Below are 27042 nucleotides of genomic sequence, written 5' to 3' on the forward strand. Positions count from 1 at the left end.
ATGGCATCAGGTTTTTCAGTGCTAGCCTTTACCTATATTTGGAAAAGCCTTGGCTACCCAGGATCAGGAGGGGAAACAAAGCTCCTAAAGATGCAATTCCTAAAACTGCCTTTTCACGGAAATAGAAACTGACCGGGCAGAGTTCAGTTTCTCCTTCTCAAGTCTAAATGTTGTTGATACCACAGCCTCACCCTAGCTCCATTCTGCATGAAACATGAGACACCCCACCTTCCTCACCCCATCTTCCTCTTCATCTCCATCCCTTTTATCTGCTCTTCCCTTCAGCTGTTTTGTTGATACATGGGAATCAGAAATAAAAATCTATTCTAGGCAATAGAGAGGACAGGGAGTCATGGTTTAACCCCAGCCAGCAACTAAGCACCACGCAGCTGCTCACTCACTCCCCCACCCAGTGGGATGGGGGAGAAAATCAGGAAAAAAAAAGTAAAACTTGTGGGTTGAGATAAGAACGTCCAATAGAATATAAAAAGAAGAAACTAATAATGATAGTGATAACACTAACAAAGTGACAGCAGTAATGATAAAAGGATTGGAATATACAAATGATGCACAGTGCAATTGCTCTCCACCAGCCTATCAACATTCAGTTAGTCCCAGAGCAGCGATGCCCCCGCCCCTCCCTCCCCCCAGTTCCTACACTAGATGGAACATCAAATGGTATGAAATACCCCGTTGGACAGTTTGGGGTCAGGTGCCCTGGCTCTGTCCTGTGCCAACTTCTTGTGCCCCTCCAGCTTTCTCGCTGGCTGGGCATGAGAAGCTGAAAAATCCTTGACTTTAGTCTAAACACTACTGAGCAACAACTGAGATCATCAGTGTTAACAACATTCTTCTCGTACTGAAAACATAGCACTGCACCAGCTACTAGGAAGACAATTAACTCTATCCCAGCTGAAACCAGGACAGGGAGGCACAACATTTGAGACCTGTCTTGTAGAGGAATGACAGTACAAGCCTTATTCTGTAATCTAAGAATTACTACACATCAGGTAGGACCAGAAAGACTTTGCAAGTGTTTAATACCAAACATGCTATATATATATTACAGAATGCTGATCATTAAGAGAGGCCGTAATGCAAGGAAATAAGCTGCAGTTCAAACAATGAAGCACAAAGACTATAACGGAGAAAGCAGACAGCTACAGAGATTTTAAGACATGCAAGAAAGTCTATCTAAAATCCTTGAGGCAGAGAATCATAAAAGAGAACAGGATCCACAACATATGCTTACAATGAAATTTCCCACAATCCAGGAATGAGGTGACAAATACAACCCATACCTCAGACATATTCAAGTGGTACTGGAGTAGTTCTGAAACATACTTTTATCCTGCTATATTGACACTTTGAGCATGCAGGTAAAGCTCTTCCAGGAGGTTCCTGAAATATGTGGTGAAGATTGTTTTGTAATTGTGACACCATATTAAACTAAGCTCTGATTACTCTTCAATCGAAAATGTATTAAATTGGAAAAAAACAGATCCAAAGAGTTGAATATATCAGAAGTCAAGTAGAATAAAAACAAACAGATCACAGGAACCATCCTGCAACAGATAGGCCTGATGTTCCCAGAACATCAACTGAGAGTTGCTGACAGACTGTAATAAACAAAGAAGCTAGGTAGGTCAGTGTAGAAGAAAGATAAATAGAGCAATGTGAATAAGGACATTCAACTACTTGACTAAAAAAAAATGCATGTGTGTGTGTAGACATATATAAGCAAAGCAATGGGAACACAAGTAATACTGATGGCTAACTGTGCATTTAACAATAGCACAAGCCTATTTCTGTAAGTTTATAAAGGCTAAACATTTTCCATGGACATGAAAGACAGCAGGAAACTTACACAAATACATTAAAGTAAGGCAATGCCACTCTCATAGCTGCAGATACAGATACTGCATTCAAAAGATTATCATGAAGCAGACAGATCACAGGAGTCTGAATACCCAGTGCTGCCTCTGCATTCATACTAACTGAAAAGAGTAGAAGGATAGACCAGAAAAAAAGAAACATCTATGAGACAGACATACTCACTACTTCCTATTATTTACAAGTATTTACAAATCCTAACGATTCAGAGATTGCTATTTCCTGTTTCCAAGCTAACTGTCCTATTGTATAGAGTAACAGTAATCTAGATGAAACAGCCACAGTGAAGATGCACAACTATTTGAAAGTGCCACACTCCGCCAGTAGTAACAAGCATCCCACCAGCAAGTGAATAGCCATTTCAGAAGGTCTATTTCAAAAGCATTCTATCATTCAAGTGATTAAAAAAAAAAAAAAAAAACAACAACAGTTCTGTAAAATTTATAAGATGCAGAGAGAAATCAGAAGCAAGAACATCAAGCACGTGCCTCTGTCTTGGTACTTCTAGCACAAGATGCAATAATTCATTTTAAACTCCTGATGAAAGCAATCTTAATTCAACAGTGGCTCTGATAATACAGCCAAGCACATGCTTCTTTCCATGAACTCAGCTGCTCAAGCAAAAAACTCTACTGGAGGTATGAGCTTGACAACCACAGTACAACTACTTAAATCACAACAAGACTAGCTAGGTATCATCTGTTATCACCCTATTCATAAAGAGATTTGCATTTTTACTACAATTGAGGTTATAACATTTAAACTGCTCTAATGAGAGTGCCTGTTCAAAACAAAAACAAAGAACATACTCTTGTTGATGATGGTGGAGTAGGAAAATTAAGCCAGGCTGGAGCAAAGTCATGCTGCGCCATTTAGGTCCAGTCTCTCCAAATCAATGAAACAAGGCTTCAGCACCTCATGGCAAGTCCCTGTAATTGGAAAAAGAAGAAATGAGTACTTCTCAGATGCTTATGTTACAAGAGGATTACACTTATGGTGTTTTGATCATTATTTCCCTTCTGTGTTCTGGTATTATTTTCTCACACAGATCTGGTTTAGAATCTAACTATCCTCATCTCATTTATAGCATCACATTTGTGCTTTTATTACCAAAGTGTCACACTAATCAAATATATCACAGCTATAATGAAAATACAACTGTAACATACCTTCCTTTAATTCCTCTTACAAATGGGATGAAGCATCTTGCACAAGGACTGATCCAGAAAGCTGTGACAAAATTAGCTTGTTGAAGTACTTTATGGTACTATCTAGAATGGATTTCAGGAGCTATTTCATTAGCTTCCTAGAAGAAGCTGGTTTTATTAATTATTCCCTGAAAGTTAGTCTCAAAGGCCATATTAAGGCTCCTTACGAAAAAACTAGATGCTCAGAGCCACCACAAACCCCATATTATCTCTAGATTCAGTGAAAAGAGAGTCTACATGTCCAGAAACAGTGTCAAAATCCAGTAAAATTCTCTAGTTTGAAAATGGGCTAGAGAAAGTAATGGCTTAAGATTAAAACCCAAGAATATGTTTCCTACCCCACACTCTCCCCACAGGTAGGAAAACATCTCTCAATAAGCAAAAGAATGCAAGAAAATGTGAACTATGTTACCCAAAGCTGAACTATAGCACAGAAAGGAAAATGGATGAAACATTGCCTGAATCATAAGGGTATCTGAATCATGCTCTGCAGCTAGACACTGCAAAATCATCAGTGATTCAAAAAGATTTTAAGTATGATATACACACTATTAGAAATTCAGCTAGTGAAAGCATAATAAACACCCACATTCATTTCATAGGGAGACCCAAATAAAAGTGTATTCCACGTCTCTGCACAACAGAGTGCAGATCTGTTAGTCAGCATAGACATAGCTCACTAATCTAAGCTTGCTGCAACACAAGTAAGTATTAGTAAGAAAACTGCACTTAGTTGAGCTGATGGTTTCTTTTTATGCTGTGAGCTCATACTTAGGTTTTTTGGTACCTCTGCTATCAGAGTTAAACTCTAAGGTAAGATGCACAACGTCTACTATCATTAAATAGACAGATGTTTAAAGGTATGTCACCCAAATAGCTTGCTGAAGTCATCCAAAACAATCCTCTAAATCAACCTCAAAAAAATTCCAGAGAAATTTTCTGAAGAACCCAATTATTTCAGACTACTAAAAAACAAGTGAAAGAAGTTCTAATGAATCACAGAACTATCAAAAAAATGGCTTCTCCTTCTAACAGGAACCAAATTCACTTTTAGTGATTAATCATGTTCAGCAATGACTTAGAAACAGAAAAGGGTATATGTTTACAGATGAACCAATACAACGCATGCTAAATTCAGAAACAGCAGATTAAATGTGAGCAGACTGCAGCAAGAAAAAAATATTTTTCTCCTTCCCCCAGGCATAGTTCTCGTCTCCAAGCAGGAGAATCATGAAATCTTTAGAAAGGATCAAGACAGGTATTAATACTGGAAGATCAGCACAACCACAACAACAAAATCTTCAGACCAAGGCACTTACAGTCTGAAAAACAAAGGCAGAGATTAGGTTTATACTGAGTAAGAACATAACAAAGGATCCAAGAAGTATTACCAAGTTATTGGTAAATCAGCTATTAGGTATGGGACAACAAAGGCACTAACGATGTGATTTCTTCATAAATTCATCTTACTGTTTTTAAAAAACTAGTCAAGTTTCCTAACACTACTGCCTATACAACCACCATGAAAACAGTTTATTCATAACTCACTAACATCCCTACCTTTTGCACATAAATCAAGGGCTTAGGTGAGATTTGGTGATCATCAAGTACCTGAGGACTGGAAAAGTGGTTTTTTTACAGAGCTCTGTCCACAGCTCACTGATACTGGGTGTATATTTCTTCCTGCAAAAATTATTCTAGAAGCAGACTCAGATCTTCCTCATGTTCTCAGTTCTTCAACTAAATGCTCTAAAAAGGTTTTTCATAGTGCTGCTCTGTCAGATGAGTCAATCCCTTTCCTACAAAAGGGTATAGTGAAGTGGTAAAGACAGACACCTGGGCCAAAACTACACAATAGACAGAGTGCAAAGTCAGCAGCAGAATATCGGTAAATTTCAATAAGCCCATAAAAGAAAAACCTCTTTCAGGCCTAATTTTTCCAGCTAGTTTTGATAAAAGAAGAACAGTAAAAAAAGCACAGATGTATTTTTAGAACAGTACCTGACTGTGTTTTACAGTTAAAGACTACCAAGAAAAGCAACTGTTGAGGATATTGACCTCCACACCACCAGAGCCAAGAAAACACTTTCTCTCATCTGCTTGTACATATTATTGGTTTGGCAATTAGACATGGGAAAATCAAGTATTTTCATTATTAAACCTTACTAACTTTCAATGGGCACAAACACCCTAGCCAAAATTAAATTGGGAAACAAAGAACAGATCAGGAAAGGAAAAAATATTAGCATATTTTTTAAAACTGTATTTTAGCATATATAGCCTACCCAGCTTTAAGGTGGCAACTCAATGTTCTACCTTCATAAATACTCTTACAGATGCTAACCTTCTGACGTTGCCAAGAAGTTTGTCCTAGAATGTATTTTAATATAAATACATTTTCATTACAAGCATGAGCTCCATTTTGATGATCTGGCAAATATTCAATAGCTCTAGGATACTCTTCATTCTCAGAAGATATTTTTGGTAAATTGAAAACAGATCACAAAAAGTGAGAATGGGATGTCAGCAAGACCAATCTGCTGCCACAGGCAGGATTTACTATGCTCAAACCCTTTGTGTTCAGCTAGGTTGTCAAACACCAGTTTGTTCCTTGCTTGCTTTCCGGCTTAAGTTAGGTCAACAACTGAGACTACCATGATATTCTGCAACATGTCCCATCACTAGAAAGGTTCCTTCTACCAGGTCTGACCTTAGCCTTTTTTCCTGCTAGTCAAGTCCATTACTTAAGCTATGCCCAGCAGAGACATTTCTGCATTCTGCATCCTCCAAAGCACTTGCAACCTCTATTCAGATTTGTACTATCTACAGATTTAACAACCATAAGTTCTATTTCATGATGGAAGTTATTAATAAAAATACTGAAGAGCCTTTAGAAATGTACTTGACACAGCCTTCCAGCTTGACATCAATCAAGAGCTGCCTTTACAAAGACTGAAGAGCCACTAAGGCAAATAGGTAACATTGATCTGCAATGTACTTTAGAAGAACACTTCTGCCTTTCAGAAACATAGGACTACTTTTAAAATAATCAATATTTAAAAAAACAAAACCAAACAAATTAAAAAATTGAAGTATTTAGAGAGAATGAAAGTCAGTAGTATGCATCCATAGAAACATTTACAAGAAACTGTTTTAATTATACTGACAGACAGGAATAACCCATTTGTCTGCTAGCAAGCCTTCTCTTAGGTACACATCACACAATAGATCAACCGCTGTTCACTAACACTGATAAAACATCTGTTGTACTCCCAGTATTAATACAGCTATCAGAAGTAAGGTTACTGAGGTATACCACAGATCCAAACACAATTCCACTGCTTTCAGAAACTCTCTTAGTAACAAAAGAGTAGGCCCAAAATTTATCACTGGATGTTTAAGTCACCATTCCCTAGCAGCACAAACTCAAAATATATATGCCATTCTTTAACCAAAGTGTCATAAAAGCCAACTTGGGTCAGGTTGTCTATTACTGAAGCAGAGCCGCACAATTCTAGAAAGGTAAGAAAGATACTGAAATACTGCTACCCTCACTCATGCTATTAACACTCAAATGCATTTAAGTTTCTTTAATCAGACTGGTCAAAATATTCATTCTCATCTCAGCAACAGCCTCTAGTGTCTGATTCAAGTACTGTGTAGTGACTTCAGAAAGTCTTCCAAAGCCCATAAATTTAGATAAAATTTATGTTTTGCTGTGTTATGGATAGTAGAATAGTTTACAACAAATTAAAAACCCAACTGTTCTTAAATGTTATTTCTTGTGGGGGATCAGAGACAAACCTGTAAAGCATTTTGTTTCAGGTAACTTGCAATAATTATTCCAATACCCAATTACATAAAATTTAATTCTATAGTTTTGTGAAGTATGATCTTCAATAATAAGGTAGTGAATGCCAAGGAAAAAGGACAGCTGGTTCCAAGTGATGTACAGTGAAGATATTTGTCGTAAACGTAACTCAGTCATCCACTCTGAGACACACTAGCAGCTGAAGTAAGAACACTGCACCAAGTATGCTTAACCAACATCCAAAAAAGGTTGGGATGGTGTTTTTTATAGTTGAGTCAATAAGGTCCTTTTGTGACAGAAACTGTTTTTCACCAGTGTTAAAGCAGCTGGAAATACTACTTTTTAAGCAAACTTATTTGTGTCAGCTGAAGAGCGTTCAGGAAAATTTAATATATTACCTTTGTTTTAGAAAAAGAAACAATGTGCTGAGAAAAGGGAAGCAGAAAGCCACTGCGTGAATCAGGAGTCAAGACATCTGTGAAAACACTAAGAAAAAACACCTAGAGTCAACACCCAAAACTCCGCAAAAAACCTAAAATTGAACTCAAACAACTGTCATTAGTTTAGCTTTTGCTTACCAAATTAAATGAAGAAATCAAATATTAAACAGTATAGTCTATTTTACCTTGTCCTGGTTTCCAATGGGATAGAGTTAATTTTCTTCTCAGTAGCTGGTACAGTGTGTTTTGGATTTGCTGTGAGAATAATGTTGATAACACACTGATGTTTTAGTTGTTCCTAAGTAGCACTGATACTAAGTTACGGATTTTTCAGTTTCCCATGCTCTGCCAGCACGCAGGTACACAAGAAGCTGGGAGGGAGCACGGCCAGGACAGCTGACCCAAACTAGCCAGAAGAATATTCCATACCATAGAACATCATTCTCAGTATATGAACTGGGGGGAGTTGGCCAGGAGGTGTGGATCACTGCTCAGGCATCAGTCAGCAGGTGGCAGGCAACTGCATTGTGCATCACTTGTCTTTTCTTGGGGTTTATTTATTTATTATATTCCTTTTTCATTATTAGTATTGTTATCATATTCTATTATTATTATTATTATTATTGTTAGTATACCATTTTATTTGACTTTAAGTATTAAATCGTTCTTATCTCAATCCATGAGTTTTACTTCTTTTTTTTCCCCCAATTTTCCTCCCCATCCTACTGGGAGGGGGGAGTGAGAAAGCAGCTGTGTGCTGCCTACCTGCTGGCTGGGTTTAAACCATGACATCCCTGCAGTACTACATTCTTTTTTCTAAAATAATCACAGAAAAAGATACAAGTAAAATCACACTTAGAATAACAGCACAGAATTCTAAAATTTCACTTGGTGTAATAATGAACTATTTCGGTGATCAGGGACAAGAAAAGTCTTGAGAAAACTACTTGGCTTGCTTTGCCTCACAAAATGAGGACCTAGGATGTATTTAAACAGTGGTTATAGCTAATTGAAGGAGTAAATTCCACCAAGAAGAGAGATGACTTAATCCAAAACACCGTAAGAATCACAAGAAGATACCAACCATAGTAGATTTAGGCTGGACTCAAGAGTCCTGAAGATCAGAAGAACAAGTTTCAGGAACAACTTAAGACAAATACTTGAACTTGTCAATTTCTATTATGGTCCAAGTCAGAAACTAATAATTGTAACTGAAAAGTTTAATGTGTAGCACAATGCATGTACACAAAGATAACATTGTAATAATTAATCCACTTATTCCCATCTTAGGTGGTAACTGATGAGAACAGTTTTCCCCAGCAAGTTTTTTCCCCTCTCTCCCCTGCTACTTGAAATCAATATAGTGTTTAAAAACCAAACTTTTTAAGCATGAAGACTACACACTACAACCAAAGTATAAATCAAATCTTTTTTTTTTTTTTTCTGCAATAACACAGATAGAATTCAATATGGTACAAAAACAGAAAACACTCTGTATTCATGAACTTTTGGATTAGCTTACTTCCAGACTACTTTAGCAAAGTGCTTCTTCAAGCTTTATCTTACAATTTTCACATTACCTGCAAGCTTTAGTTCACTATTGCTGGGACAAAATATGGAATCACCAAATTGACTAACATTTAAGTTTTGTTTTCAAAGCTTGTTTGTAAGCTAAAAACCCGCATGCAGTTAGCACATAAAACAGGGGCATGAAATATATAGATCAAGGAGATCCAGTTGAACAAACTATCCAAAACAGTGTTCTGGAATATATCTCGGGTTTAACAGAGTTTCTCGCATTTTAATAAAATTTGTATAATTTCTTGCACTAAAAATAATTTATTTTAAAATCTTCCCCCCCCAGCCCCATGTTCACCAGGGGGGTGGGGGACATGGGGTATAGAGGGAGGCTCACTCTCATACCATTTGTCCTAAATTAGGGATTCCTGTCACCACAACTGTGTAGGTTACAGATTTCACCCTCCTTCACTCCAGAACAATTTCACCAAACAGGCAGGCTGGCAATACATGGCAGTAGTTTCTAATCACTAGTGAACCGTGAGAGCATTACAGGCTAAGCATAGTCCAGAACCCTAGCGAGCGTCTATTAGTCCAGCTTGTATCTCTGTGTAGCACATCAAAAATGAAATACAGTGCAGTCACATACCAGACTCATAACAGACAGAGTAACTGTAGAGCGACTACAGACAGAATCGGGTGCATTTATTAACTCTCTTAGCTGCAGCGCCAAACCAGGAAGCAGTTATGCTGCCAAAAGTTATGGAGCAAAAGGGATAAGGTGAGAAGACAGACCTAGACTTTTATTTTCCATGCCAGGCATCTATAAAATGCTTGAAACAACTAGACCTGACAAAGCTTTAAAATAAAAAAAAAATCTCCAACTCAAACACTGGAATACTTATCATCTAACCTCACTTCTTTCATATATTAGAAATTCATATGATGTCTCCTGCACTGCTCCTGCTAACACAGTGGAATGACCGCCATTTCCTTTACAAATGTCTTCAACCTGGCCTTAAAACATATCAAGAAAACAAAGGCTACTGAGGTCTGGAATAAACTGATAAAATGATCACTCCTGCTCCCTTATAAAGACAATCCTTTATCCAGAATTGCTTCTGGCATCACTTCCATTCATCAAATCTTTCCAGCATCAGAAATCCTCTCTCTATTTGTCTACTTACACAACACTAAAAATAGCCAGACAGTATCTCTGGAAGCGCATAATACCCTTCAGAAGTTGGAAAAGGTGATTCCCATGAGAATTCATCTCAAGGGAATCTCCACACTGGCTGTGCAAGTGGACAAGAGAGCCCACAGATGGCAGGGGAGGGAGGCAGAGGGATGGGGTGGGAAAGAAATTCTCTTTCGGGATATTCCAAGGGCAAAGAGCAGAGCAAGCAGATGTAATCAAAGCATTCTGAATTTTAGTTCCATGTTTTGTTTTCTATAAACAAGTCAAATAAGAAAAAAAGAGCCTGATTATTAAAGTACAGAATCTTGAATGGGCTGTGGCCTATAAGGTAATATGCATGCTGTGATTTTTTTGAAACTATTTTCATTATTTGGCTTAAATAGCTCTAACTAGAGGAAATGCATTTAGTACCGCATCTTTAATATATTTAGCGATAAACACTGTAACAATTTTGCAACTCATAAGACTCAAGTGTAAAAACACGCAACTCTACCTTTTATTTTCCCAGTTCCACACCCATTGCAGATTACAGGAGGAATGTCTCAACAACACAACTCTTCAATTTATCACAGACAAGGTTATGAACTTTAAGCATCACTTTGTAACAAAGCATTGCTACCTTGTACCATTCTTCTAAGGGCATACTGTCTACTTGTCCCAACAGTTTGTAGTCCCATCAATAGCATTAACAAAGATAAAGTCTCCCTCACTGTTTTTACCTTCACAGTATTTTACATGAGAAAAATATGAGCTTGATGCCTTACCAATTTTAAATCTGGAAAGTATCTTCTGAAAATTAAACTATAACATCCAGAGAATGTTCCGAAAGACTGAGAACCAACTTGCACTTCCTTAGAAGATCAAAAAGAGTATCAGCCTCTCCCTACAGGAAAGATGCTCCAATCCCTTAATCATCTTTGTGGTCCTTTGCTGAACTCGCTCCACTAAGTCCACATCTTTCCGGTACCAGGGAGCCTATAATGGGATACAGGGCTCCACATGTGGCTTCACCAGGGCTGAGTAGAGGAGAAAGACAAGCTCCCCTCAACCTGTTGGCAACACCCTTCCTAACGCAGCCCAGGGAGATGTTGGCCTTATTTGTTATGAGGATGCATCGCTAGCTCATGGTTGGCCTGCTGACCAACAGAACCCCCAGGTCCTTCCCTGCAGTGCTGCTGACCAGCTAGTCAGCCCCCAGCATGTACTGGCATATGCAGCTACAACTCCCCACAGACAGGACTTTGCATTTTCCCTTTGCCGAATGTCATGAGGATCCTCTGTCCAGTTCTCCGTCCTGTCCAGGATCCTCTGAATGGCAGCACAAACACCTAGTGTATCAGCCACTCCTCCCCATTTTGTATCATCTGCAAACTTGCTGAGGGTGAACTCTGCCTCATTGACCAGGACTTCAATGAAGATGTTAAATAGTACAAGCTCCACTACTGAACCCTGGGGTACAATAATGGCTTCCTTCAAATGGCCTTTGTGTCACTGATCGCAACCCTGACGGCTGGGCCTGGCCATTCAGCCAGTTTTTGACACACCTCATCATTCTCTCCTCTACGCATACTTTGTCAGCTTCTCTATGAGGATGTCATGGAAGACGTCCATGACGTCAAAAGCCTTACTGAAGTCAAGATAAACACCATCCATTGCTCTCTGTTCATCTACCAGGCTAGTCACCTCATTGTAGAGGCCTATTAGCTTGGTTAAGCATGATTTCCCCTTCATAAAGCCATTCTGATGGCTCCCACTCACCTTCCTGTCCTTCAAGTGTTTGGAAATGGTTTCCAGGATTAGTTGCTGTACCATCTTCCCGTGGACTGAAGTGAGGCTGAGCAGCCTGTAGCTCCCTGGCTCCTCCCTTCTTACCCTTCTTGCTGACAGGATTGACATTTGCTCTCTTCTAGTACTCAAAAGCCTCTCTCAATGACTGAGACCTCTCAAAGATAATAAGGAATGGCCTTGCAATGACATCATGCAGCTCCCTCTGCACTCACCGGAGCACCCTGCCAAGCCCCATGGATTTAAGTGTATCTTATTTAAGTGTTCCCTAACCTGATCCTTTCTCCAGGGAGGAGAAAAAAGTACAGCAGAACTTTAAGATGACAATGACATGAGATCAGAGACAGTCCCCACCCAATTTTAAGGGCATGTTGTCTAACTTGTCTAACAAGTATTTAGCTGGCAGAGGAAAGACAGTCCCACTGGTGTTGAAGAGATCCAACTTCAGGGAGGTCTCTTCAAGTGTACAAAACAAAAATACTTCCCTAGCCCAGAAAGCTGTCTTCAATATTTAAGACAGGTTTCATTACTGTTGGCAAGATACATTTGGTAACACTATTTGCCTGAACTACCAGAATAAATAAAAACAGCTTTACTTTTTCATAATGTCCCAACACAAAGAAACAGATAAAAATGGTGACATCAATATAATAAGGAAAAGGCTGGTCAGCATAATAGTAAAATAGCCAAACCACCTACAATCTAAAAATTTAGTTTACTAGAAGATTGTTATGCATTTGGCATCTTACCATTTGGGTTTACCATTAATAAATACAACTAATTTAAATGGAGCTGACCAAAACTTGATAGGAGAAACAAATTTTAAAATAATGCTAAAAATTAGGAAAGAAAAAAAAAAGAAGACAGCTAAACCCATCTCACCAGAAGCTAGAAACAAGGAAAAATAGTTCTGCATTTTCAGCTTCTATACTTCTCATGCTCTGTGAATAGCCTGTGTTATTTTACAGGAAGCAGTTTCTGTGACACCGCGTATTTCAGAGACTGCCGAAAGATGATTAAAATAAAGGCAATATAAATTCAAACAGCTAGGAATACTTGAAGCTTGTGAGTGGATTAGCAAAGTTATTAACAGGAAAAAATAAATAAATAAGGAAGCTTCAGGCCATGAATTCCCAAAATTAGAAGGGAGGTATGCATTCAGATTTCTTGATGCTCCCTGAAGACCAGTTTAGAAATTCAACCTATTGATTTTCATAGAGAAACCCATGAACAGAATAAATGTGAAAAGCACATGCATATATGCATATTCATAGTTTTCAGGAAAGTCCGAGATGAGCATGTACGCATATCTAAGTGGCACATACCTATGATCTTTTAGCTGATACCTCACAGATTACTATTACCGTAAGTACAGCACACCACAAACTACATGGGGGAAACTTAACTCCACCCCTCAGCTACACACTTGTATGAAAACCCACCCTTACCTTGTCACCATAATTTTTAGTATAATATTTATAAATGGGCTAAAAGAAGGTTGTAAGCCATCAGAATTGAAGTATACTATAGTGTTGTTATAACAGTAGAAAAAATAAACGGTTATACACTATTCAGTGTCTCAAGTTTGTTACTACTGCTGCTGCTTTACTTCCTTGGTAATGAGCTACAGCAAGTATATCAAATCCTTATTAAGTCAGGAAGACAAACGAAGCATATATATGAATTTCAGAAGGGTCTAATAAGCAAGTCTGTATGACATCTTAAAAAAGAGTGACGATCTAATAAGAAGTGAAAGGCAGCACACAATTTTCTACGAGGGAATTAAAAATTAATGTTTGCTATCAGAGATATGCCAAACACCAACTGTACTGCATTTCATAACAACAAAAAGAGAAAGCTATTTGCCAAGGTAATTTTTTTTTTTTTTTTCTGAAGAAGCATCATCAGCCAGCAAAGTTGTAACTAAAACAGAGCAACTCTGGAAAAAATGAGCTACAGAATAAATTGACACTTCAAGTCTCCCATCTTGGGCCAGCTTCAAATGTTTATTTTACCTATTTAGCATCAGCCATAGAAAAACTAAAAAGTTTTGCCCGAATTAGGCAAAGAAACTAGATACACAAGTCCCTGCCATCAGACTACAGAGTCTCTCTTCTTCATAAACAGAAACATTCAGGATTTTTCTCAAACTAAGCAGGCCTTTCAAATAATCCACTCCATCAAAAGTTTTTCATTCTACCACAAGACACATTGTCTTTTAAACAAAAAAATTTCTTGTGATAACAGATCCTTGTTATCTCTAGTCAAGAATAGCACTAATTTGAAGTTGACAAGTGCAAGCTTTAAACACTTTTGTTTAAACCCTATATATCTCAATTTTCATTCACCTTTTAAAGACGCAGCTTATTAGAGATCTTCCTTACTCTGATTCATTTAGTTTGAACAGAGTAAAATAATCTAATTTCAAGTTATTTTGCTAGCCAAAATTTGCATGTTAGTAAAACAGAAAATAATATTCAAACCCTAACACAAGCTTTATGGTGTTTTTGAAAATGGAAGCATTTCTACTGATCACAAGTTGCTGCAAAAGCATGACAACTACTTGAACTGAAGACTATTTATTTCCTTTCTTTTCTCTCCATGTAAATGTACAGCTACAATAACAGAATAAGCTTAAAACTCTACAACCACCCTCTTAATACTTTGAAAGGAAAGTGTGCATGTGTTCCCCCTGCTACATTTCAGTGTAGAAGAGGTTTTACAGACATGTAATTTACAATGTTAAGTTTGGGTATGGTAATTCTCTCAAGTTCTTTGGTTTTCTAAAATTTATTGTCAAAGACTCACACCTCCAATAAAAGGAAAGGGAGCTGAACCTTTAAAGGTCTTCTATCCCACTGGTTCAACAGACATTAACATGTTCTGAACAATTCAGCTGAAGCCTCTTTCTTAACTGTGCTAGTGCAGAGCAGGTAATAATATCTCCTGGGTTTGTCTCACTGTCCCCACCATCCAATACAGAACTGTTATGATGAGTATTCTAGCACTGGACAACAAGGAAGAATAGAAGAAAATACCCATACTTTTTTTTTTAATTTACCTTCTTGCCTCATCTTTTAAGAAGAAGTATGACAACTAAGGCTTCCTGCAGAACACTGAGGAAGGAGTGAGGTCCTCTGCCAAATCTTCCAAAAGTCTTATGACATGCCTAGGTACGAGAAGTGTATGGAGTCAAACTGTAATGGTCAATTTTTTAACCATTTAAAGCCAACACATTCTCTAGTACAGCCACAGCCCTAAAACCTAGTTTTAGAGTGACTTAACAAAACAAACAAACAAAAAATAAAAACCCACCTTCATTTCTACTTAGAGCTTGAGTTCCTTATGTGAGGATAAATCAACTACAGCACACTTTGTTTTGCATAAGCATTTATAATGTTGGCAAACTTGAGGGTACACTGGTGTTCTAAAAATCCCAACCACTGCTCTTTAATGTATAGTCCTCTTTCTATATATAGATACGGTTCACAAGCAACAGGGTTTATATACTTCTGTGAATCAAGTATTAATGTCACAACAATAAAAACATCTTTTAGGAAATGTTTTAGAAACAGTCAAAGTTAATGAGAGAGCTTCGAATAACTTAATCATCGTTTTTATCCAAAAAAGTTTTTCCTTCTTGCACTGTACCAAAATGTAAAAAAATTAAAAAATTAAAAAAAAAAAAAAAAAAAAAAAAAAACCTATTATATAACACAGAATAACTTCATATTTGAAGGTAAACTACAGCCAGGTTCCTTCTGCTTGAAACCCTACACACTTGCAGTACCATTTAGCAGAAAGCTAGATAAATGCTAACCTCCTGCCCTTTGCAAGTTCAAAGTCCAAAAGCTGAAGTGTTAGCGCAATAACATCACCACCCTGTTCAGCATACATTATGTAACAAAATCACCACGAATTCTCTTGTACTTTGGAGTCTTCACAAGGATCTGAAGGAAAAGCAGTTGAAAAAGGTAGCAGTTTTGACATATCCTGAACACATAAAGTGCTAAAAACAATTCTGTGTATTTCAGATGTTTCCCTGACTATGTTTACCCAAAATATAAAAGGAGATGATTGTGGAAGAGTTGATAGCACCACATAGGGCATTATCATCAGTTACTGTGTAATACTACTGCTCAAACACACACAGTAACAAAAGCCAAAACAAAACCCATGCCAAGTCTCATTCAAGTTCGCTTCTAATAAGATCAGCAATTAGTTCTCTTTGCAGGACAGAATTTACTCCTAGTACTAAAAAATAAATAAAAGCAACTTCCCCAGAAATTATTAATGAACTATGACTGTCACACTGTTTTATCCACACATTTTAAACATGAGAATCTCATTAGAATGGAGGGGGGGGTGGGGTGGAAGGAGTGTAAAGTACATTAACTTGTGAAGTACTAACAAAGCTAAATATCTACACAATTTACCTATATCACTTTACAGATGTAATTCCACTTAAGCTTTGCTGCTAGTTTAAACTCTGCTTACTCTTAAAAGGTTCCACCAACAGTTTTTTCACGCAGTACAGCAGCCTACACCATTCAAGACAATTTCTCAATACAAATGTACCCAGTTTAGGGTTCTACAGGAATAAATGCATCAGTAAATGAGCCAAGTTGCTGACAGTTATTCCAGTACAAGAGCTATGGTTACATCAAGCCTTAAGTACAAGCTCGTGGGGGCAAGGACCTTATCTTGATAGTTGTCTGCAAACCACTTAACAGACTGTCAGCACAAATGAAAACCTAAAGAAAGCATTAAGGTGGACCAGCATGCTAGACATTTTCTCCCCAGTAGGCCTCACCCAAGTATGAATTTTGCTTAGGGTACAAGGGCACAGCTGGAACACACACCTGAATCCTTGTCAAATACATTTGCATGCAAGTAAGAACAACTGCACTTCCCAAGTGCAAACACAGTGAAAAAAAAAAAAGAATTATCCTACCAGCAGACAGAGAGATGTAAAGACAGAATTAATGTAATGAAGTTAAAAAGCAAACTCTTCAAAACATCCAGATGGGAAAGAGTCCAGATAAAGATGTCACCCAAAATAGTAAGTGGGGGATGCAGCTCCTTGATTTCAGCGAGACCGTCTTGTCAAGAGGTAAAAGTATCTCACAGCACTGCAAGTTAATAGCTTGAAAAAAGAGACACATCACTTTTCCTACAAGTTAAGAAGGAACTACTTGTATTACTATTGTTTATGACCATACAACAGACAAAAATCAAATGAAATGGCCTGAAATCTTACCATTTACCAAATGCTTTCAAACAAAACACAAATTAATACAAATAAAGGAATGAGGAAGATCATTCTTCTCTGTTGGTTTGGTTCCTTCACATGTGGCTCAGTTCATACAGTGAATCCCCAGCCACAAAGACTCTATGTAGAAGAGCCCACAAGCCACAGTCACAAGAGATTACAGAAACAGCCTCCTATTCATATTCCACATCTTCCATTTTTTCAAAACAACAAAACTGAAATAGAAGTTAAAATAACAAAAGAGCAAGGCCATCCAAATAAAGCAAAATACTCAAGTGAGATCAACTTTCAGATAGTTACAAGACAATACACAGAATAGAACTACTTCAGTGAGCTTGAGAATTTAAAAAACTTATTTAGATGCAAGTCTTTCATTTGTGGTCAAAATAAAAAGTTACAGGGGAAAAAACACTGTAGTAATCTTTAGATACAGGTTCACATGCTTAACTTTTTCTACAAGGCTTTAACACAAGCCATCTTGCCAAATATCTTTGCATTGCCCTTAGAGAAAAACTTTTTTTTTTTCATTAGCACACTACTACTAATACTTCAGTATTGCAGAAGGTCTGAAAATGTTTTTAAAAGGTGGCTACTACAGTAAATATGTCACCTTTACCAGACGCTCAGTTTACAGTCTACCCAATAATGCTTTAATTATTTAAAGCTTTATGAATAATCAGGGTGGGGTAGGGGGGGAGAGAACTTAAGTAAAATTACCACTGACTTTTGAATTAAGTTGTTCTGTCCATCTTAATTTTCTTTGAGGCAGTAGCAATTCAGCTGAATGCAAATCTACAAAAACATTAGTGTAAACATATTAGTTTCAACATTTAAACTATATCTCTCTTCAGAAACATTTAACCATTATCGGAGGAAGGGGACAGCAATAAATCTAAAAATAACACACAAAATTAGTTAGTTCACCACTAAATTTTGTTTTAAATCCTTCCAAAAAGGTGAAGGTCTTTTGTAATGTCATACTTGCAAACCGGTCAGACTCATTCATTCTCATTCCAGAATAGGAAATTACTCTGAACCCAACCTTAAAATAACAGCACATTAAAAAGCCAGTTTGCACAGGCAGTAAACTAGTTTTTGGTAAAAAATATCTAGCTTTCGTAAGTGACAAAGAACAGTGGAAGGAAATTAAAAAAAAAAAACAAAACCAAAGAAAAAAACCACAGACAAAAAACACCCTACATTGCAAGTACTTTCATGCTGCAAAAACATCTAAAACAAATGGAAAGATTAAGATGTGCAAGCCATCCAGCAGACCTGTTCAATAATTATAACAGCTCATTGTTGAGATTACAACATCCATGTGAAGGTTAAGTTACCAAAGGATTCAGTCTAGATGTACCTTTTTTTTTAAACTCCCAGGAAAATCACACTCCTACCTACACATTTCTCTTTATACGTGTATTCTTCAAATTCTTAAAGAATTATTCTATTAATTATTAAAAACAGCAAGTAAAAATTTGATTCTGCAAGCTCATTTCAACATTCTCAAAAAAACAACCACCTCAAGGCAGTAAATGTTACTGGTTTAACCACTCTACTGATAAAACGTATATTCAACTGTAAGTTGATTTATGAACACTACACAACTTACCTAATCCAAGAGGACCGCACAAGGTGTTAGTACTGTGTGATTTATATTTTTCCAGTTTGTTTTCCTTGAGATAATATCCAGAGTTCTTGTTGATACTACATTCGTAGCTGTTTGACATAGATTTGACCTCACAGAAATCGGCTACCAATCCTTCTTGCTTACAGATTCCACAAGGCTACTTCCCAAATTTGCCAACTCTCTGTCTTACAAAGGTGTTTTTTTCTCTGACAAGTTCTTCTCTTGTCTATTCCACGGACATATCACTATAAGAAGCATCAGCTCCAGGTGAAATAAATACACTTTTTACACCACAAACTGTGAAGCCAAAAATCCAAATTTCACATCTGAACTCTGGAACATTTCCTAGCTTCGGGTAACAAAGGCATTTGTAAACAACAGCTATCTGGATACCTCCATACTGCTTATTGGCAACAACATTTTTCAACAAAAATATTAAATAAAACATAAAAGAAAAAACGAAAAACAAACATCTATTAGATTCTTCATTTAGAAAACAGGTCTCACTGCAAAATGACAGAAGGCTATGCCAGAAAATCCAAAAAATAAGATAAGGGGAAAAATACCTGCCATGAAACTTTTCAGCAATGTCTACAACAGTGACTCAGGGTGCATTTAACCTGGAGCCAGTTAACAAAACTGGTTATGTCTATGACTCAGACGGAATGTTGCCTAGAAGAAAGAAGTATCTAAAAGTAAGAAAGCACTTTATTTTGGTAGCCGAAGTATTCAGAACTTGTTAAGTTTAGCTGTGTATCCATGCCATGTGGACAAAAGCGTCCAGGGGTGAGGTGCTCGGCACTGCTAGAAAGAAAAAGCTTGCGACTTCAAACTTCCAATTCACTTCTCAGATGCCTACTGATTGTTTCAGAAGCCTTTTCAGGACGAAGCACTTGGACAAATAATCCCAGAACCGTGTCCGATATTTCTCCCCTTTCACAAGAAGCAACTGCTGCAGGTCAGTTTCCACCTTTTTTTCCTCCCTACCAGCCGAAGCAAAAGGCTGCAAACATCCAGGATTCTCTCCCTCTGTAATCCAAACTGCCTACGGTAAAAAGAACCAGAACAATCAGTCTTCCCTTTCCGAACTGGCGTTAGACAAACGCAAAAACCTGAGTCTTAAAAAGCAAACACACATGCAACCAGGGAACCGAACGCGAGGACACAACCCTCGGCTAAACCTCGGCTCACATCCAGGAGAAAGCAGCAGGCACGTTTATCGGAGAACGCAGCCTAGAGCGAAAACCTTCTCCTGCCTCTCATCCCCGAGAAGAGGAGGAAAAAAAAAAAAAAAAAAAAGGGAACAAAAAAAGAAAAAAGAAAAAAGGCGGGGGGGGGGGGGCGGTGCGGTGCGAAGCAAGGGGCATTTCTCATTTTATTGGAGAGGACGAACAGGTCTGCAGGGAGCACCGGGACGGAGGCGCTGACCTGGGCCGGGGACACCGAGCGGAAGCGCAGACGGAGCCGCCGGGGGAAGCCCCAGCCCGCCCCGGGGGAAGCCCCAGCCCGCCCCGGGGGAAGCCCCGCCTCGCCTCGCCGCCCCCCGCCCGCCAACTGCGCGGGCAGACCCCCCCCAGCTCCCCGGCCACGACCGGCCTTTTCTCGCGGCACCGGGAAGGGCTCCGCCGGCCCGCGCTGGGCGCTCGCCCTGCCTTCCCGGGGGGCCGCGCCGCCCCCGCCGGACCCGGGGGCGGCTCCCCCTGCCCTCCCCGAGGGCGGGCCTGGCCGCGCGGCGGGGGAGGGAAGGGGGCGGCCCGGCGCACCGCACGCCAGTGCCCGCCCCCGCCCCTCCGCGCCACCGGCCCGCCGCCGCCAGACCGCCCCTGAGGGGAGGGGGGCGGCGGAGAGGGGAGGGGAGGGGGTGCCCCGGGCCCGGCCGCGGCCCCACACACACACACGCCCCCCCCCCCCCCCCCCCCGAGAGCCGCGGGGGCCACGGGCGCGAGAGCGCCGCGCGCGCGCGCGCACGCACACGCGCGCACACCCAGGCGCGCGCGCGCGCGCGCACACACACACACACCCCGCTCGCCTCGCTCCCAAAATGGCGCCGCTCTGAGCCGCGATGCTCTGCGCGCACAAGTCTCGCGAGAGCCCCCATCGCGACCCCGCGGGAGCCCGGGGCGGGACTTCCCGGCCGCAGCCGCCGCGGCTGCGACCCCGCCCCGCCGGCGGGAGCCCCTCTGCCGTGACGTCACGGAACCATCCCGAACGTTCCGCGCGGGGCGGCGGGGGAATCCCCGGCGCGCGCCCCGCCCGCGGGAGTCCCCGGCGCCGCCGTAATTAACCGCGCAGCGGCGCAGAGCCCCCACCGGCACCGGCGGCGCCTCGGTTACGCCGAAGTGCCCGAACGGGCCACCGAAACCGCGACGCGGGCTCAGGCCGGGCCGCGGCTCGGCCGAGCCAGCCCGGGCGGGCGCAGCGGGGCCCTGGCGGAAGGTCCGCCGCGCCTCGTCCGTGGGCCGGAGCGGTCGGTGCCGCGGAGAGCCCCCGCCTCCCGCGGCGAGGCGGGGGCGCAGCGGGCACCCGGCAGCGAAAGGGCAAACGAGGGCCGCCGCGGCGGACGACCGCGACATCGGCGTCCTCGCGGAACCGAGAGGAACGGCTTCCGTTCACAAGCAAACGGGTGGAAAAATACGCTCGACGTCCAGGCCGTCGTTCGGCCCGTGCCTTTTTCGGGAGAGGCGTGACGGGTTTCTACAGCCTGGGAAGCAAATGTCGGGATTAACGCATTCACTAGACCGTGGGTTTGGAGCCTGCGTTGGAGTCTGGATTCTCTTGCCGTGGCCGTTTCCACTATGAGATTTAAATTATCGTAGGAACTGAAATTATGCACTGATTTCTCACAAAAACGTCTCAAAGCCCTGACAAACAGTAGGATTTTTAAATGCATTTTTGCAGGCATCTACATGCTGTCCAAATAACCCATTCTCATCATTCGATAAAATTACTAGCAAGCAACAGTTACTGGCAAAAGTACTCAAAGCCAGCAACTGAGAAACCTAGAAAGTAGAAAAATACATGAGAAATTCATCTTTAAGAACCTGACAGAAGCTCCGAAACTGCTATGGTCACATCTACCTTCAGCTCAACTCTGAGTAGCCAACCCCAATTCCACTTTCTAACAGCAACGGTGGGGTTTTTTCCAGGTTCCCATCACAACCTTGACCGCACTGCAACCTCCTTTTCTCCACCTCATCTGTGAAACTGTTTGTCCTGTTATTCACCTTGACCTGCGCTGCAGAAGTCCAGCTTCCCAGGCAGGGTGACGGACCATACACCCAGCCCCACTGCTGTTTTCACAGTCCGTTGCCGAGCCTGAAGCCACAAACTGGAAAGGCAGGGCCGTGCTCTGCCACCTGGCCCGACTGTGAACCGCGGCGCCGGCCAGGGAGCCAAGTCTGATGCGTCTACACGTGGTCACTAGGACCGTAGTACCGAAACTGCCCACGCTCTCAAGTTTCACTGTTAAAATTGTTCTCAGAATACGAATTTCTAACCTACATACTGATCAATTTAACCTGCATTAGACATATGCTGCGGTAGCAGGTAGAAGCTAATGGGTTTGCTCTGTCAGGAAAAGTCACCTAAAACATCTCAGGACTCACTATGCTGCGCGATTCAGACACGTCTAATACCGAGAAAGCTCTGACCAGAGGGTTCACATACAGGTCCTAAATCAACCTATACAACCCTAAAATATGATGCGTAACAGTAGCTAGGAAAACAAGACAAGAGGTGAACCCAAAGCAGTATGAAAACAAAAGTATAGAGAGTCAATTAAGCATCTCCAGGCCACCTTGACAACAGACACTTAAGGTATATTAACGATCTGAAATGACCTTTCAATTCATTTGAGCAAGTTACAGCTAAAACCTCCACACTGCACAGCTATTCTGAGCATCTTCTGGCTTCGCAATGCATTACGTACAATGGGTATCAAAAGAGAAACACAATAAGTAGCAGGAGATTGTAAATTTATCTGTATCAGTCCTCCTAATAGGTTTCTCTTTGCGTTGCTTTGTACACAGCCCTATTTCCTGCTGGTGACAATAACCACATCAATTTTAGTAACCACAGGAAAAGCTGTGATAGTCATTGGGGAAATCACTTTAAAGTGGTAATGGGAAATGGGTTTGATTTATATCTCTAATTGTTCCGTAAAAGAAGGTATAATGCCATTTCCACTTCATGAAAAGCAAGGCTTTGACCCAACAAACAGCTGAGGTGATGTCCTTAACTTAACTGAGGTCAGTGGCAAATCTCACACTGGATTCAAACCAAGAGCTCCCCTCTTTTAACGCACTTGAGTTCACATATCACAAGCATTCAAGCAGTTCCAGCAAAGTCAACAAGACATTCTTAGAGTGCATTCCTTAAAGGAATTAATTTGAAAGCCTACTGGCATGTGAATTTGGTTTATGAAGAGGTTCCTGCCATGCATAGTCTAACTATACCAGCTGGTTCTCCTGGTATACACAGAGTTTATACCAGCAAAACAATGTTTCTGCTAATACAGGTTGGTTTGCCTGTGTGGGGAATAATTAAAGTACACTGATAAAACCATACATATTCCATTACTAATGAAGAAACCCTGGGATAAAAATAGTCATTGTCTCTCATGAAGAGCAAGAGGAAAGACAGAAGACTGTCAGAATGGCAAATCTGCAAAGCCATATTTATAGCATTTTTTGGTTGTAACACTTGTTATTTGATCTTCTGAACCCAAATTGTACCTGGATCTTCAAAAGTACATAGAGCACAGAAGAGAGCAAGGGCATTAAAGCAATTGATATTTAAGAGAAACAGCTTCTGAAACTAGTTAGGCTGAGCAGAACAGGTCTGTTTTGGAAAACTGCTGTAGGAGGTTATGGCGACATCTACGTTGGAAATTAATGGGGGGGGGGGGGAGGGGGATATATCCATATGAACCATTCTCTCTTTTGTTAAGCAAGCTTGGAGAAGGAGGCCAAGATTTTTGCCACAGATGCTCACACATATTTTTTAAAGTCTTTTCAATGAGCCATGATATAAGCAAAGGATAACTCATGTGGAATTTAGACAACAGTTAAGATTTAAGAACAAGCTAAGAATTACTGGTTTTGAATGACTGAGGTACCTCTGGGTAGTTTGATGAAAAGAGAAGAAAAACACATTTAGCACTTTAATCCAAATCTAGTATTCTGAATACTATATGTAATTTAAGGTTCTGTTTGTTATAGATCAGACTACAAACTGCAAGATGAGTGAAGAGAAAGATAGCTCATGCCATATTCAGGGACTGCCTACATCAGTATATGAAAACATTGAAGAAATACAATGAAACAAAAATGTGTGGGAAATGCTGAGGGGTAAGAATTTAAACAAGAAACATTTTAACTCCCACCAAATACTAACTATCCCTATTTAAATACAAGTCTTAGAACTCCATTTTTGTGTCACTCCATGGAGATGTACAAAACACTTGACCTTGTAGTAAAAACCCAGCGTGCCCAATATACAATCAATTTGAACCAAAGAATCAGGCAGAAGGCCAAAATCAAAATTTTCTTAGAACAGGTTTAAAATCTGATTAATACAGATTTGATCCAGAAAGCTTCTAATGCAATGAGCCCAATATTTAAAAACTAGAAAGAAAACATCCACCTAACATTAATAATAAAAAGCCAGCTCTAATGTATGTTCTTCTCAGCAGAGGTGTATTTGTACATTCAGATCCCAAACACAGTTCTAATAAACAGTCCTTATTGCAGAGTTTCAAATATCTTTCAGCTTCATGTTCACAATATGAAACATTTTAACTAACAAAATTAAAAGAATGGAAGCATCATACAAAAGTGCATAGCAGAATCTAGTCATTACAATTTGCAGTAACACGATGAACACTGGTATAAAGTATCTGGGCTTGTCTATTTATATGTATTATCCCTTCCACGAAAGGAAGGTAAAATGACTTTTCCAATTGCTTCAGGATTTCAGTGGGTGTACCTACACAAGTAAGATAATGTGATTTGACTGTATTAAAGAATTGACCATTATTATTTGCATCATAGGATGTAAAATCTCTAGTTATTCAATTTTTCAAGAGTTCTGAGCATCACCATGTGCAAGGCACTTTAATACAATTAGCAAGTACCAAACAGGTCTGAAAATTAAAACATAAGTGCTTGTTAAATCATTCTTTTCTGAAGAACTTTAATATTAAAAGTTACCACTGACTTTGATGAGCAGCATCAAAGAGCAGCATTCCGGGCAAAGACTTCAATAAAGCTGTAGTTAACGGTTCATATTTTGAAGCAATACCTAGGTATTAATTTTGAATGACACAGAATTATAAATTTGTCCTCTATTATTGAAATTAATTGACCGTTTTCTCTCTCTCAAGATAATGGCTGCTTCTACCTGAAAGAGTCAATATCTTAGTGACACTAGTGAAAAGCCAGGATAAGAACTCAGAGGCCATTCTTTTGTTTATACTAATTGGAGGTAAAAAGATCATTAAGAATCAAGCTTTTGAAAGAGCACCTTCTCCCTGTCTAGTTTTTCACCTATATTGTAACTGAAAACAGCCTAGTAGCTTTTCTCCTTCTAACAATAAAAGCATCCATCTCCAAGAATACCTTTCAGAAATGTTGGGCAGTATTAAAACAAGGGTTATTTGAAACTATTTTAATGGTTTATCTCCATTAAGTAGTATTCCTTTCATGTAAGTTAACCAGCTAATGAAGGGGGGCTAGAAGGGTACAACTGTTCTTCAGATACGTCCCAGATGAATGCTTTCTACATGATATTTACTCTGTTGAAGGAAAAAGTCATATTACACACCTTCTCTAAATTAAAAAGCAAGTCAATCCTAAATGTACTCAACTTCTGCCCTGTTCCACCTTTCTGCCCCCCTTCCATCCATGCAAGGAAAGTGAAATAACAGCAAGTAAATACCCACTGTTCTACATTTCAGAAAGAACTCAAAATAATGACTATGAATAACAAGAAAGAGTTCAGATGAAAAGGAACAAGTTGAAGGAATTACAAACAGAACATACAGTATCAAGTGACTAATTTTTCATAAGATGTTTGTATTTACCCTACCCTTTTCTCTCTAAAATGAAATTCCTGTATTTTCCCTAAAATTAAACCAGCTAACTTGTGAACTTACAGCATGTTAATTTTGAAGTAAGGAGACCAGGTGACCAGCATGATGATAGGATCTTGCACATACTTAAATATGAGTAGAACTCATTTTAATGCAGGTTCATTTCATAGACAAATCTATTTGCTTTATCCCTCTTTCTTTAAAAAAAAAATAAAATATCTGTATTGACACCAACTTGACATCTTATTTCCCCCAGTTTTTAATAACTAGATTAATTTAGAAACTTTTCACATCCAAGTAAAGTGAAGAAAACAATTTTTGTAAGGTTTTTCTGCCAGTTTTGCCTACCATCAATGTACATATTACCATGTTTTTTAAAAGTGTGTGTAGTTACTACAGAGGCTTACCTTAGCAAACTGGACCCAGAAATCTGTTGTTTCTCTACACAGACAAACTTGCTGAAGGAATTGGATGTAGAAAAGTCTGTCAGTGTCTTCCCAACTAAATTAACTGACCTAATTAATAGAATAACCTATCCCATCCCCCACCCCCCAGAAAAAAAGATACAAACTTATACCACCTTTTAATATCTGTTTGCTAGAACTCTAGAAGCCTAGATTTTGTCATATATACTAAAGGTCATGGGGTATAACTCACAGTTCAAAGATCTCCTTAGTTTTGTGGCATGAGCCCCCAAAAGAACTATTATCAAGATTGATAGAATGGACTCAGCTGTTGCAGTTCCTTATCTTGATTCGAAATCAGCCTTGGGGAGGGGGGGGGGGGGGGAGCATCACATGACAAAAACAAGATTCACTTACAAGTATTTTCAAGAAAGACTAAAGAGGGAAACCTGCCTCTCAGCTGATCCTCATTCTCTATTTTTCCCTTCACAGACAAAAACAGGCAGCAGAGGTTTCTACTATCTGTTGTATGGTTCTGTCATCTGAAACCTTGCCCCCAAAACAACAAACAAAAAAACACACAAAAAAAAGCGACCCAAGGAAATTAATAGCATGAAGGGCTGTGAATAGGGTCAAAAGCAAATGAAATTTTTTCTTAGACTTATCTTCCTGGAGCTGCATTATGCTGTTTTACAGATCCCTCTGAACAAATTTTAGATGCTCTCTTTTATTGGTTCAGAATTGGAAGTTTAGAGATACAGTTCTTTCCTACTGGACACTCATCCAACATAAG

The 27042-nt window shown here is 39.7% G+C and overlaps 1 protein-coding gene across 11 annotated transcripts in view; it reads right to left on the minus strand.

Annotated features, from left to right (window-relative positions):
- GPBP1 (GC-rich promoter binding protein 1) overlaps positions 1-20840 on the minus strand; it is a 38497-nt gene extending 17657 nt beyond the window's left edge. The window contains exons 1-6 of one of the 11 annotated variants that reach the window (XM_049795303.1): positions 18738-20078; positions 17850-17917; positions 16808-17340; positions 15674-15803; positions 14915-15022; positions 2703-2822 (exon numbers count right to left, since the gene is read on the minus strand). In XM_049795303.1, the coding sequence (XP_049651260.1) occupies positions 2703-2765 (63 nt within the window). In that variant the 5' untranslated portion in view covers positions 2766-2822; positions 14915-15022; positions 15674-15803; ... (1 more) ...; positions 17850-17917; positions 18738-20078. Of the gene's footprint in view, positions 1-2702; positions 2823-14914; positions 15023-15673; positions 17341-17849; positions 17918-18737; positions 20083-20183; positions 20257-20763 lie in introns of those variants that run through there. The other 10 variants (XM_049795305.1, XM_049795301.1, XM_049795302.1 and 7 more) reach the window with 10 other exon arrangements.
- Between the last annotated feature and the right edge of the window lie 6202 nt (positions 20841-27042).

Source organism: Accipiter gentilis, chromosome Z (assembly GCF_929443795.1).
Source record: "Accipiter gentilis chromosome Z, bAccGen1.1, whole genome shotgun sequence".
Lineage (NCBI taxonomy): Eukaryota > Metazoa > Chordata > Aves > Accipitriformes > Accipitridae > Astur > Astur gentilis.